The 15,836-nt window shown below is 32.0% G+C and overlaps 1 protein-coding gene across 29 annotated transcripts in view; it reads right to left on the bottom strand.

The window, feature by feature from the left end:
- Window positions 1–15,836, bottom strand: part of LOC139486302 (pericentriolar material 1 protein-like) — a 55,526-nt gene that overhangs the window by 33,726 nt on the left and 5,964 nt on the right. For 9 of the 29 annotated variants that reach the window (XM_071271139.1, XM_071271138.1, XM_071271125.1 and 6 more), the window contains 13 exons: window positions 13,402–13,587; window positions 12,759–12,857; window positions 11,096–11,191; window positions 10,058–10,177; window positions 8,620–8,754; window positions 6,590–6,685; window positions 5,767–5,866; window positions 4,892–5,073; window positions 3,873–4,089; window positions 2,759–2,894; window positions 1,875–2,030; window positions 1,491–1,649; window positions 666–872 (listed from right to left, as the gene is read on the bottom strand). In XM_071271139.1, the coding sequence (XP_071127240.1) occupies window positions 666–872; window positions 1,491–1,649; window positions 1,875–2,030; window positions 2,759–2,894; window positions 3,873–4,089; window positions 4,892–5,073; window positions 5,767–5,866; window positions 6,590–6,685; window positions 8,620–8,754; window positions 10,058–10,177; window positions 11,096–11,191; window positions 12,759–12,857; window positions 13,402–13,587 (1,889 nt within the window). Of the gene's footprint in view, window positions 1–665; window positions 873–1,490; window positions 1,650–1,874; window positions 2,031–2,758; window positions 2,895–3,872; window positions 4,090–4,891; window positions 5,074–5,766; window positions 5,867–6,589; window positions 6,686–8,619; window positions 8,755–10,057; window positions 10,178–11,095; window positions 11,192–12,151; window positions 12,245–12,758; window positions 12,858–13,401; window positions 13,588–15,836 lie in introns of all 29 variants that reach the window. The other 20 variants (XM_071271130.1, XM_071271131.1, XM_071271126.1 and 17 more) reach the window with 6 other exon arrangements.

The raw sequence follows: 15,836 nt of genomic DNA on the forward strand, positions 1-15,836 counted from the left end.
TATGGGGGGTTGGAAGGTACATTATATTAATATTACATGGGTGATGGGTATCAGAGCAACTTTTCACACTATAATTCTCAATTACAATTGTCTGAGTGGTGGGTGCTGACAAAAACTGCCTTTTAACCCCCCCATACATTTTTTCCCGGAATAGCCCTAAACTTAAAAGTGGATAATTCTGATTCTGAAATTCTGATAATTATTTGGCTGGCAGGGGCATAACAGTTCTAATAGTGAACATCCATAATATAGACTTGAATAATTGAGTGGTCAAATAATGTTGATACATAAACGCATGAAAATTGTCAATTAATCTTTTAGATAAGCTCAGGATTTACCTGTCTCAATAACATAAAGTAATCAGCTCATTGGTTCATTCGAAAAAGAGAGCTCCAATCAAATTCCTGGAATTATTACATGTTTTTACTGTTTAAAGAGTTTGATCCCTTGCAAGTCCATCACAATGAGGGAATGACTTATTCAAGGTAATCATAATATAATCTTCACAATAAACGACAAGCTCACCAGTCAAAGCTTGTAAAATAGCTTTCACACGTCTAAAATCTTTTGCCAACAGAATCAAACTAATTTTTTTGTATAACTGAAGTTCAGACTGTGGATTTAAAAGTTTGTAAAGACTGATATGAAACACTATTTGCCCTTACCTTTCTTCCTCCTGATCATTTGCTATTTCTCCCTCACTGAGTTCTGTCCCTTTGTCCATCACCTCTGCATACTCCCCGTCATCTAGACTTCCTGCCAGCTCCATTAAGTTATCTGGTAACGACAGCTGGGCAGCGTCAGGAGAATGTTGTACCATGGACACCAGATCTTGTAACTGTTTTAGTTTGTCTTTTGCTGCCTTTAATTTCCTACAATATAGAGACAATAATGGATGTTCAAATATCTATTTGGTAGGGGTATAGGAAGCAATATAATTTCATAAAGATGGTTGCCTTTTCCTCAGAATTTTTGGAAGAATATTAAAATGTTTGATGTCTACAAAATGAACCTACCTACCACCTCTCTGTGTTTAATTCTAGAACAGCTGTAAGAATGCTTAACAGTGACAAACGTAAGTTTTTACCGATCTTGACTGGCTATACAGACCTTGCAAGGTCGGCCAATATGCATAATAATGGATTTATTTGGTTTCATATCATTTGGGTTGCTGTCTAATTGAGTTCATTTTACATCTTCTTTATTTATATTCATAGTTAAAACTGTCATTGCAATAATATGTAAGTAGGGAATTTTGTGTTAAAGGCTTACTTCAGAAAGTCTCTGTAAAATTTGAAAATAGCTTTCTAATAATTTGGGGAGACTTGTAGGTCGACTTTATTTATGAACCAGTCTGATTTAGAACACTAAATATGCCTTTTATTTTTAGTGTTGTTTGAATGTTGTCTCCTTGACAGAAACCTTCATAATCTACTAGTATAATGAATATTTCAAAGATGCAGATATGTCCATTTGTTTCCTATACATACTTGACTTTCTCCTGTATTTCTGGGTCATCGCCCCAGGGACCAAGACTAGAGAGATGAGATTCTGTCCCCTCCTCAGCAGAGCTACTTTCAGATTCATTATCATCATCAGATCTTGTCTCCACAGCACGTCCAGCACGAATTATTTCTACTGGTACCTCACTGAAATTAAATACAGTAATTAAATCTCCACACCATATCCAGAGTAAACCATACAAAAGTACAAAAATAAGTGTAAGAGTAGAATTGAAAAATGTCAGCAGTCATTTATGATGCTGCTGTGAAATGTAAAAACATATATTATCTAGAAACTGTTTTAAAAATTATACTGACAAGAGCTGTTTCATGATTTTCAAAACATTTCAATCTTTTAATTTCTTGACTCACGTTAACTGTTCATTGTTGACAGGTATTGACCCTTGCTCTAGACGACCTTGATAAGCCGCTCTCTCATCATTTTCATTCCCATCTTCCTCAGCTGTCTGGTAGTACGACATCAATGATTTCAGCTGATTCAATCTCTCTTTCACCTCTTTCAATTTCCTGAAGAAAAGTCAAGTTACGATATCATTATTTTAGTGTTGATACTCAAAGATGATCAATATGATATAAATAAAGATAAAAAAATTCTTAGGGCTATTCCAGAAAAAAATGTATGGGGGGGGGTTGGAAGGCAGTTTTTGTCAGCACCCGCCACCCAGACAATTGTAATTGAGAATTATAGTGCATTATAGTGTGAAAAGTTGCTCTGATACCCATCACCCATGTATTATTGATATAATGTGCCTTCCAACCCCCCCATACATTTTTTTCTGGAATAGCCCTTATTCAAATCTGTGTAAAACTTTATTTATAGCAATTGATTAACATCCACAATCTAATACTTCTTTTCACTCCTACCTTATGAAGAAATATTGTCACTTTCTATAATAACAACACATATCTAGGAGACTATAGCTACAAATTCATGTTTTTTTTTTTCTTTCCTTAGATTAATATAAACACAAATTGCTGTACTGCAATACTTCCACAATTTCCACAAGAACTTCAAACTTAAATGTTAAAGATGGAATTGCTGCCCGTTATTACTTTAGATTAGCAAAATATTGTATTCTTCTTGAAAGAACATTGACCCCACATCATTTAATTGAAATTTTGAAATGCAAATTACAGTCTACATGATCAAGATTTTGAAAGAAAAAAAAACGATAAAAAACAAGACCAGAATAGGTCTGAAACTTTATTTTCAATTTAATTTGATGTGTCCTTACCTAAATTTTTCTTCAGCCTCCAACATTTTGAGGACATCTTCAGCATCATGTTCAGTGGCTTCAGCATGTTGTGATGCAGCTTCAGAGGAAGATATTTTCATCTGGGAGTTTGTTCTAGGTACAGCTGCACTGGTACCTTAAATAGGAAATCAAAACTTAAAACAGGGTCTAATATAAACAATCATCCAATGGCATATCTGGGCCATTATATGGAAATTACACAGCTTATGACTGTAGTTTCCTGGTCAGCAAAATCGAAACAAAATGTATTCAAATATATTAAGCTAATGTCACTGCTTACTTATTTATTTCATCAAAATAAGTGTCAAAGAACTTGTTAAATGACAAATTGTAGATGCCAAATTTCAGGTAAAGTAATATCTATAGTAATCCAGAACCTGACTCAGTGAAAACATGATATTTTCAAGATTGTGACCCAAAAAATAAATCAAAACACATTTCTAACAGTTTTAGAAATTACAAGAACAAATAAAAAATATCAAAGGAATATTCAAATAAGTTCAGATAAGATAATAATAATACTTCATTAACAAGAATGTGTCCTCAGTACACGAATGCCCCACTCGCACCATCATTTTCCATGTTCAGTGGACCGTGAAATTGGGGTAAAAACTTTAATTTGGCATTAAAATTAGAAAGATCATATCATAGGGAACATGTGTACTAAGTGTGAAGTCGATTGGACTTCAACTTCATCAAAAACTACCTTGACCAAAAACTTTAACCTGGAGCGGGACAGACGGACGAACGGACGCACAGACCAGAAAACATAATGCCCCTCTACTATCGTAGGTGGGGCATAAAAATATACAAATACTTTTTAGCAATTTTCTGTCTTAGATACAGAATATAACAAAGACATTCCATACACAAGTATTAGTGAATTTTCTTGTTTCAGATAAATTTATTCTATGTGAACATTTCACTGTTTCAATACATTGAAAAATCCCATAAAACATGAATTTTAAACACAGGCAAAGTTAAAACTATCCAAAAGGAAAATAATTTAACAAAACTTAATGCAAAAACAACCCATATGGCCATATATACAGTATAACAATCTAAATCAGCTGCCCTCAATTTAAGTACTTACTATTATTATCCTGTAGTCCATTGTTCATGATATCTTCTACCCTTTCCGATCGTAGGATTTGTAACTCCTGTAGTAATTGATCCATCTTCTGTTTTTTCTCGTGTAACTCCTCTAGTTTGTTCTGTAACTGTGAACGATTGTCATCTAATGCAGCTGCAGCTTCATTGGCCGCAGCTTCTACAGCGGGATTACTCTGTCGAGTCCTATCGTCTTTTTTCTAAAAAGAAAATCACTTAAATTTATATAATTGGTTAAATATTAATGGCTTAAATATTCATTGAGTTACAAGAATGTACATTTTCTTCAATGTTAAGACTAAATAAACAATCATCAGTACTGCAGTCTTATATGATTTTTCTTAAATCTGCAAGAGTGAATTTTTCTTGTGTGTTAATACCCAATAAATTTTATTGAACGTTACTGTCTACAAAACTTATGATTTAAGGTGGTACCAAAAACCTTCGCATAAATTAATTTGGCTCGTTTAATTTTCACAAAATTTTGACAAAATGTTCACTTTGACTATATGACAAAAATATATAAGAATTTCAAAAAACTTTATCCGTTATCGGTAAATTTTCGTTGGACAAATAGCAGTTTGACCAACACCAATTTTGAGAAGCTTAATATTTCCAAAACAATAGAATGTTATTAAGAGGTTCAGTTGATTTTTACAGAGTTATCTCCCTGTAGTGTTATCTACCACCTGACAGAGTTATCTCCCTGTAGTGTTATCTACCACCTCACAGAGTTATCTCCCTGTAGTGTTATCTACCACCTGAATTCAATCTTTAATCTGTTGTTTCTACCTCACTGACACCCATCAAATTTCATAAAATGCTTCTTGCGGAATCCTGACCACACATTTTGAATAATGGAACAGCCCTAAGTGTTAACTGTTACCATTTACATTGTCTATATTGATATTGAACACTGGTTATACTGTATGCCCTCTTTTTTGTTGATTGCTTAAAATATATGTAAACCAAAACCGCTAAAAATTAATACATTATTCATACTTCCACTTTTCTAGAACCAGCACTGACTGTCTCCTTCAGCTCGTTCCTCAGTAGGTTAAAATGTTGTCTAATGTCCTGTAGAGAACTAGGTGTACCATCAGACTCCATGTTGGCAAAAATATTGTCAGCAGCTGGCCGATTCTGACGTTGAGGCTGCTGTCCTCCTAGACTGTTCATGGAGGCTGTTAATAAAGGGTTAGAGATTATTCAAATTTTGAATGGTAAAATTAACATACCCAGAACTTACTTTATCTTTGCAAGCAGCAAGAAAACAAAGCAAACAAGCTGTTCCTGAGAGCCTGGGTGGCTCACCTGGAATTTTTTGCACAGATCTTGAATCAATGATTTTTTTGCTGTTTAATGTATATTAATGCATGTTTATATGTGCCATTTATCATGGTTTCTGCCACTACTTTTAAATTGAGTAAAATCATCTTTTGTAAAATAATGGGCAATAACTCTTTTTAAAAGGATATAGGTGAAAAGACAAGTTTAGTTATTTGTCTTATATGTAGGTCCTACTAGCTAAACATATGACTCATGAATATTTACTCTCTATATCTATCATAGTTTGTGTACAAAACTTTTTGTTATACAAGTCATCTTTCAAGGGCAATAACTCTTTACACTTATTAGTAGATCTTACTTTGCTGAAATTTTTCCTGTTTGCTTTTTCTATAATTGCTTACAAGATAATAACAGAAAACAGGGAAATTTCATAATAAAAACTCCAAATGGAATTGTCTGATTAATCTGAAAGATATCTATCAAATACATCTTGACCTGTTGATCTTTTGACACCCCTCCTCATCACTTTTTCCCCAAAACTTTTTAAAAAAATAATGTGTCACCAAGAGTAATAAAATTATCTTCACCTTCTCTCCTACCTTCATACGCTCTAGCTTCATTAAGTTTGGCTTCAGCATCTTTCTGCAGAGCTATCAAAGATCTTTGTCTTTCCTTTAATGCTGTCATCTGTAAATATAAAGATAACTCTTATATAACTTATTTCATTATCTCCCTTGGTTTGATTTGTATTGGACTGATATTGTCACTGATAATCTATCTTAATAATAGATTATTCTAATATCATAAATAAAGATAATTGAAAAAAAGTTGCACTGATTCAAGGTTTAATATAAATATGAATCTTCAATTTATTTTGGTGATGGTTCTTTTATATCAAGTATTGCCAACCAAACGAAACTTTTCCACAGACTTATCTCCTATTGGTCAATCTATCTTAACTTTTTTAAGTTCTAGTGGCTCATTGAATAAATACAATAGCTATTGTTTTCTGTGTGGTTTAATCACTGGTGAAATCCATTAATCAAATAATCCAAATTCTAATGCAATATCTTTGAAGCCTTCATTTTGATTGGAAACCTCACCAATTTTCATGACATCAATTATGGTTATGAAAATGTATGTGCAAGATTTTTAATGTATGATTTGATGTTAGTTTTCTGTCAGTTTTCAATAGAATGGAGACAAATATATTGTATTTAAAGCTCAAACGACATCAATTGGTAATTTGATGGTTGCAAATAGTTGGTTCTGGCACCACTAAGAGTGTTGCCTGTAAACTTAATTTGGGACCATCAAATCACCAATTAATGCTGTTAGAGATTAAAATACAGTTATCTCCTTAATACATTGCAACACCAAGGCAAATTGATATTTCTTGTTATCTCTCACTTGTTCTTTCTGTTGTAATAGTTTCTGGAGTAATTCTTGTTGCTGTCGCAGTGCCATTAAATCACCTTCTGGATCACCCTCATCAACATCATTATCCTTTTAAGTAGAGTAAATATTTATATGAAATAAGGTTTAGGTGACCAAAGTTGTACTGCTAATTATATAACTAGATGAACAAGAAGTCAGAAAAACTATATTAATACTTTTCATTGCATCATTACAAACTAGCTAGTCTTTGTAACCATTAATCACCAGCAGGAATTTACTGTTTTCATGACTTGTCAATTAATAATTGATCACTAATGAAAATAAGCTTGCCTTAATATAAATAGCATACTCGAATCTTTAACCTTCTAACTTATTCCTAAAAGAATAAGTTTTAGACATATCAAGCAAATATTGAACATTGTGAAGACCACAACATTATTTCTGCTAGTTTCAACAAGTGTTTAAACCTAATTTAAACAGATAAAATAAACAGAAATAAATAAAACCACAAAACATATACAACAAAATACATTAAAGAAAAAACAAAAGCAGTTTATCATAAAACATTGACAGATTTGCAGCATATAATTAATTGAGCTTGTTTAGTTTATTCACAACAAACAATTTCAGTATTAACCAGTACCACAAGTTTAATAAATTCCATATAGAGGTGTTCCTATTCACGTCAGGCTGAGACACAGAAGAAGAATTAATGACTTAATCCTCTGGAATATTCCATTGTTTTTATAATTTTATGAGTAAAGGAAAAAGTTGTTATATTATTTGTAAATGGCCTTCTCACTTTCTCCCCTTCATCCGATCAATGCATCAATAAAGAGAAAAAACAACTTATTCTTAATACAATGTTTTAGATTGTTTTATTGCCATTGAAGAAAAAACAAACTTCTTGTTAAATTATAGCAGTATGTTAAAGTAAATCCTATACACTTAACATATCCTACAAAGACACTATCTATATCAAACTTTTCAAAAATACCACTCATTTAGTACGCCAGACAAATATTTCATCAACTTTACTCATCAGTGGTGCTTGAATAAGTTGGACTACCTTAACCTATAACCCTATCCAATTTGCATATACTAATAGTATTTGGTGGGCAGGGGTGTGGAAATGCTATGCCCGACTCGCCCGACTCGTACATTTGAACAACCGGACAAGTAATTATTTTTGTCTTGGTTGCCCGTTGACAAGTAAAAAAATATACAAGACAAAGTTCAAATCCAACAAAAACATAAAATTAATTTCAAAATGTATAAAAATGTTTAATTCATGTAAAATAAAACAATGTTCAGCAAGTGAAAACATCAATGTTCATGACGATAAATATTACATGATACTGGTAATAGATCAATTACCAAAATAAATAAAAATAGGTAGGCGAACCAGAGTCGCGTAACATTGCATTGGCTTTGTCATTTACTGGAAGTGTCATTTCTTTAAATTTTGTATCGAGATTCAGATTGATAAATTAAGTTTTTGTCTTATCTATAGATGAAAGGTCAACATTATTTGTTGTCAAACTGACAAATGGAAGGGACGCTTTAATTGCACATCAAGACAATAAATAAATAATCAAGAAAAAACAAGTGTCAGTTGAGAGAAACACCACAAAATCAATAGTTAATCTATTATTTAGTTTACATTTCTTCAATCACTGTCCTCAAATTAATTATAATCATTATGTACCTACTGGCTACAATTGTTATTCCAAAACTGCTGCAAAATTGTTCTTTACATGTCATTTCATTGGTTGGTTTGCTGTTAGGTTTCTGTCCCATTGATGTTAACCCATTTCCTACTTTTCTAAATTTTTTACACATATAAACAAATGGATTTCATTTGTTTGTGATGCACAATAGTGCTAAGTAAGAATCATATATTAGCTAACAAGAAATACTTCAATATTTATTGGGATCATCAGGGCAAGTAAAAAAATTTCCGGACAAGTTAAATTTTTAGTTTTACTTGCCCAGGGACAAGTGCTCATAACAAATATTTCCACACCCCTGGTGGGTCATACCTGGTCATAGTTTCGACTTGGTATTAGTGTTCTGTCATTAGAGAATGGAGAAGTGCCGTCATCTAAATCCTCGTCTTCAGACATACCAAGTTTATCTTCAATTCTTGGCCGAGATGATGCACTAGGACTGCGCTCCTTAAAAGGAAACTCATCCATGTACATACAAGAGCTCTTTTCATACCTCTTTTTGTAAGAGTTACATTCTTAGAACAAGTATTTCAATGCAGATTCTAATATAGTGTAATGCAAATTTTAGTCAATTGAAAAAATTTCTATTCAATTTGAGTTCATCAATAAGAAATTTTTTTGTTAAAAAGATACTTTGCAGAATTTATTCATCGAAATACTTGCCCACAAGAACAGTAACTCTTGCAAAACTAAGCAAAGGGGAAGATTGTTACAGAAAAGAACAGAGGGAAATTTACCTATTTTCATAAATATTTTTTTGTTTGTGAAATGTATCATTTTATCTATGTACTCATGATTCCCTACTGCTAGGAAATGACCATTGTAAAATTTTGATTGGTTTAGTGAGAAATTTGTATAAAGTTTCATAATCAACAAAATGAGGGAAAAGTCAAGACTAAACTGATAGCAGAATATAAAATTCAGTAAACTACATTCTTTTTAAAAAGATAACCATTTATGGCAATATCAATTTGGCCAATGAATTTTTTCCAATATTAACTTATATAAAGTTAACTTGTTGAGAAATGCACGGTGTGAACTTTTTTATTAAAAGGGTTTATCTATAAAAACATCAGACAGGAAATGGTTGATTGACTGAATATTTCAGTTGAGAAATGCATAGTGTGTACTTTTTTATTAAAAGGGTTTATCTATAAAAACATCAGACAGGAAATGGTTGATTGATTGAATATTTCATAATATAAAATGCTAGTTGATTTTTAGTTGTTGAATTTGGTAACTACAGTATTTTTTTATTCCCGTAATCACAATCAGAGATTACAATATTAAGCACAATAAAAAAAGATATAAAGAGTAATATGTTAAAGTAATTATTCCATTACAACATTTTTTCATAAATTTTAATTTATTATTTTGTTGTCTAAAGAATTTTATATTTTTAATTTTTAATATCCGAGACAAATTCAATAATTTCTATTTCGATCCAAACATTTTTTCAAAGATTATATTTAAGGTTTAAATTTTTTCAAATGTAAATAATTTACATGTATGTTGTAATGGAACTAAATATAAGTCAAAAACCAAACAAATCAAAGAGAACATTTAAAAATTAAAATGATTAGTGCAAAACACAAATTATCAAACTGCAGCAGTCATAGAACCACTATCATCTTGAAAACCAACAGAGTTCAATCAAGACAAATATTGAGCCAGAACAGTAATCAAACCATTTGTTCTTCATGTCCCTCCCCCATCCAAAACAAATCCTCCTCCAAGAGTTAGAACTTACTGTAGCTGTTTCGTCAGACTCTGATTTAACATCTATGTCAACAGACTGTCTGTCCTCTGCTGAATCAGGGCAGGGCACATCATCTCTACCGTCCACAGCAGTATTTTCTACCTTCATTGTCTGAAATAAAACAACTCATTAATACTTTAAGTACGTTTTTATAAACTGAGTGTCACTGTAAATTCCTAATGTACTTAATGCAATTCAGCTGATTGAGAAAAAAAAAATGTTTAAACCGAAACAGACGCTAATAAATGTGCATGTCTTGGCTCATAATCTCTTCTTGTTCATTGTTAATATACATTTATTTTTTTTATTTTTATTTTTTTTTTGGGGGGGGGGTGGTGAGGGTTGTCCATTCAAAAACTTAATGTATGTGATGATAACAAATATTTGTAAGTTTGTAACTTTTATATTATTTCAATACTTTATAGAATACCCATGAAATATTTGCTCAAAAATGACAACTCAAATAATTACATATGTTTAAAAAAAAATTACCTTTTTTAACATGGAAAAAAGTTTATTTTTTAATGAAGAACTCCACCTTTGAATTTCAGTGTCAATAATAGGAAATACCTTATGCTATTCAAATGGGCATGTTAAAATGATATTTCATGCAGTATGTACATTTTGTAATCTAATAAGAAGAATAAATCTAAATATGCATAATTATAGGAGTGTGCAGGTTAATTTACTATTGTCAAAACCTTCAATGAATCAATCAAGAAACATATATCAGCAATAAAATTTACTGTTTTTTTAGTATGATTGTCATATTGATTCTATTTTAAATGGAAGTGGTCTCCAAGCCTGTATTTTACTGAGCTCACAACTACAGATGAAGCAATGGAGGAAAATCACGACTTCTTCAAACAATGAGCTACTAGGCCCTTGCACTTTCCATCCCTATTATACATAAATGTAGGATAAAATCCTAAAAGACAAGCCTTCTGTGTACTCACCAGGAATATGAATAGATATATGAGTGTGTATACAAAGGAACTAGGCTAAATTCCTGCTGGAAAACCTACTTACCAAGGCCTGCTGAAGAAGGCCCAAATAACTATTTTCTTGTTCTTGAAGGCTATCTGCAAGTTTTCTTAATTTTCCTAGGTCCTCCCTATGAGCTTGCTGTAGTAAGGAAAACAAAATTCACAAATCATGCTAACACCTTAAACCAAGGATTACATTGTAAAATTTGTCAGTATGGCTCCTCAGAAACACAATGTCATATACTTCATAGGCGGATCCAGGGGGGGCCCTGGGGGGCCCCGGCCCCCCCTTTCGCGGGGAAAATTTGGTTGATTATATAGGGGATCACTGAAGCATGACTGGAGCGGGCCCCCCCTTAGGTCAGTCAGCGGGCCCCCCCTTATGAAAAGTTCTGGATCCACCACTGTCCTTGTACTGATTATCAGGTTTTTATGATAGTACTGTAAACTATTTCTTGCAAGTCTTTGTGGCAAGTGAATACAACAAACAAGCTGAACAAATACTGAATGAGCATTAAAGAGTATCAGCTTATGAAATCTTTGGCTGAGGCCATAAAAAAGAATAGATTTGTTTGCCCAAACGCTACATACCCAGAAAAAAGCTGCCTACTCAAAATCTTTTATTGTCCTGATTTGAAGAAGTTTTTTTTTAATCAGATAGGCATGAAAACTAATAAACACCCGATACTTCAATTTCTCTTTTTCAAAAAAAAAAAAAGAAAATGCCTACCTACCTACCCACTGTCTCAACCTTTGGGTAGGGTTTGGGCAAACCAAAATGTTTTTAATTGTGGCCTGAGGCAAGAGAAAATATGCATGGTACAAATGATAGTATTTCTGAGGACCACACTGACAATTTCTACATATAACCATGTAATTTAATGCTGGAATTTGAACATACAAATGTCCGAATTCTTGATCTATGCAGGGAGGTATTTTAGAGTGATTCACCCACAATCACAAGCCTTCACTGTGAAAAACCACCAGCAAGAGTGATTTTTCACCAAGTCACTTTGTTTGAACTTTTTGGTATCACTTGTTCAAATTCCAGCATAAAACTTCTATTACAGTAAATAATATATTAAAACGCATCACTAACCCAGCGTTCTTCTAGATTATCAAGCAAATTTTTCTCTTGTTCCTTCAATGAGGCAACCACTTGGGCTAATTTACCCATTTTTCTGTGTTCAGTCTAAAATAGCATAAAATGCAACAATCACAGTGATTTTGAAGTCCTCAAATTTTTTGCTAGAAGTAAATTTGGTCCAGTAAACATTTAGTCCTTACGCAACTAATCAGATTTATCGGGCTTTCCCAGATAAAATTCTAAATTGTTTTTTTTGTCAGTCAGTTTTATGGTTTAATGAGATTTTTACTCAACCACATGTCAAAAGTACTAAATACTGTCACAAAAATAACTTCTGTATTTTTTAATGCATTCTTTGTATCCAGTTATTCTTCAAATCGTAATCATTAAACTCACTTATTTTGGGTTTTTTTACAATTAAATATTACAATAAATGCAAATAAAAAATTGAACAGTATATACAGTGAGATAAAGTAAACATTTAATCAAATCAACTGATGCTTGTCCATTACCATTGTCATTTACTCGGCTCACATATTGAGTAAACCATTAGTCCTCCATTTCTAGCAAAGATTAGTTACAATAGGTAACATGGGATTTGATTATACCCCAAACTTACCGGGTTCCCAGACTTGTTCAGTGCATCTATCATCACATTAGCCTGTTTTATATAGTCTCTTATCTGCATCAATCTTCCTACAATCTCTCCTTGGTTGGGCTGGAAAATTAAGTAACAATTATAGTCAAGTATTCGGTATGCGTTTGTTTTTTTCATTGTTGAAGACTGTATGGTTGCCTATATAAACTGCTTACAACCACTTCATTGAAATATGTTTGATAGTTGTTTCATTGGCAATAAAACCACATCTATTTATTTTTATATCAAAACAAGAAGTTACATTTGTTTAGACTTGTAAATGTTGCAGAAAGCAGGAAGAAGAACTCTAACAGATCAGAGCTTGCTAAAATTCATCACAGTGGAGCTGCTGACCAAATTTTTCATCATTTGGTTTATTTCTACTGGGCAAATGTGGGATGAAAATATTAAGATTATTCAAGTAAAATTAAAAGTATCAGAAAATATTATCATGATTAAGTAGGTGTCTGAGCCCTCTATAGCTTGCTGTTCGGTGTGAGCCAAGGCTCTGTGTTCTTTGACCTATTATGGTGAACTGTTTAGAAATTGTGACTTGGATGGAGAGTTGTCTCATTGGCACTCATACCACATCTTCTTTTATCTATTAACACTTCTGATATCATACCCCAGCTTCAGAAAAGAAGTCATCTACATTATTTGGACTGGCCATATTTCTACCCCTCTGTTGTGACACATCATTTCTAGGCCCTGCCCCCTCAGTACTGGATGTATCTTGTCTTGTGAAGTTTGGAGGACGTCCACGACGGATTGGAACACTTCTTTCATTGTTTCTCTCACCATCAAGACTAGCCTGAAAAAAAGTAGAAAAGATCATAAATTGTATAGGTAGTGCTAGTAGATATAGGCAATATAATTATAAACCATTAGACTATTAACTTGAATCCTCAAATACAAATTAGATACATACAATCATTGGTGTGTGTGTGTTGAGTTGCTGTCTCATTGACATATACAGGTACCTACTGTAGAAACACTAAATTTCGTGGTTTTGTCTCCTACTCTCTACCAAAAATTTCATGGGGATTTAATTTTGTAGTTTCGAAAAAATGGAAGTGATATTATATAAAAGTTATATTTTATAATATAAAATTGATATTATATAATATAAAAGTGATATTATATAAAAGTTAGATTTTCGTGGGGGTTTATTTTCTTTCCACGAAAAAAACGAAATTGAATCCTCCACAAAAAAAAGAAATAGAATCCTGCACGAAAAAAACGATATTGAATCCTCCATGAAAAAAATTCTGCTTTTAGTCTACTCTGTTGCATTTATTCTTTCATTTATACTAGTGAGGTTTAAAATGTTGCCTGTTCCTTTGCTATTTGTGTATATTAATTAACTTCATGTACTGATTTTGTGTCATGGATGGATAGGATACCCCATATCCTTTCGTTTTCATGTTTACTGTCATCCATCTTAAAAAACTTGTTTGTGTCCAATCAATCAATCCATACATATCATTGGTGAAAAATCTTCCTAGGTCTATTTATCAAACCAAAAATAATTGTAAATCAGATCAATTTCAAATTTTTGTCAGATTTTGCATCTATAGCAAGAAGATGTATACTATACTGTACATTAAAAAAGAAATTTATTTAAGATAGGTAAAGTTAAGATTAGGAATTTCTACAAAATGCAATTGGAGGTTTATGAAACAGCAATCTATCACAATTATGTTTTGTTTTTTTCTAAAATGGTTCCATTATCATAATCATATTTTACCAATAAGCATCAAATTACTCATACCAATAACCATGTTAACTGTTATTAACATGTACAATGTATTCTATTTATTGTCGGGTTTTTCTTGTGTTTGTTTTGTCTATGTATTTGCTATGACCAAAACTGTTTTTGTTTGTTTCGCAAATAAAGAATATCATATCAAAGAGAAACGAAACTCAAAATACAAGTTTGAGTTGGTTTACTGACTTTTTTAAACTCAAAGATACATTATATTCAAACTTCTTTAAAAACTAAGTGGAAATTGAATGCAATTCAAAGAAACATGTATTGAAGGCCGTACAGTGACCTATAGATGTTAATTTCTGTGTCATTTCGTCTCTTGTGGACATGGTGGAGAGTTGTCTCATTGGCTATCATACCACATCTTCTTTTTTTTATATATAGTTGATGCTTAATGATTTGTCAATGATTGCTAGCAGTACAAAGGCAGTTGGTATCTTGCCTCTTATGACTGAGCCTAAGATGATGACTAAGTACTAAGAGTTTTAAAACCTATAATTTAGTACAAATACTTCATAAATCAATGACTAGTATAAATAATAAATCTAATGGTAGTACGTAAATGTGTAGTAGAAATACTATAAAAATATGATTAGATAAAATGCAGCAAAATAGCAATTAAACACACTACAACTGTTAGCATTAGTCGGCATGAAAGGAGAAAATACATGTAGAAAACAATAATAATAAGTGTTTAAAATAAAATTAAAAGCTTATATTAAGAATGAGAGATGAAATATTAAGGCAAACAGGCTACAGTGAGAAATAAGTGAGATAATTCATGAAAAAATGTATCAAATTTAATCGTATAGCTTAATTCTTGTAAGAAAGACAATGAAAGAAGAAAACTTTGATACATGTGTCAATTCAGAGACTTTAATTTGAATAATAATGTTATTTCAAACTCCTTAAAGTCCTGGTATATTTTTCTTTATCATTGCCCAGGTGTGATATAAATTCAGGGGAAATTGGTTCGACTTCTGTTACAACAAATGATACTTTTTAGAAAACTGAAATGATAATTTACATACAATGATGCACCTACTTATAATTTGGCTACTTGTGTCATTGGGTCGACGTCTCATTCATTTCTACACCACCAGTACATGTACATTTCCTAAGTCTTATTCATAAAGTGTAAAAATTAGAATGCTGTATGTCATTTCAGAAAAGATAATCAAGATATAAAAAAAATCTTTCATGCAAATAAAATTGTAGAAAATATTAACCTTATTAAAAATTGGAAAACCCCTGAGTTATTTATATCTGACTTTCAAAATGAAAGTACTTAC

This window comes from Mytilus edulis, chromosome 8, assembly GCF_963676685.1.
Source record: "Mytilus edulis chromosome 8, xbMytEdul2.2, whole genome shotgun sequence".
NCBI lineage: Eukaryota > Metazoa > Mollusca > Bivalvia > Mytilida > Mytilidae > Mytilus > Mytilus edulis.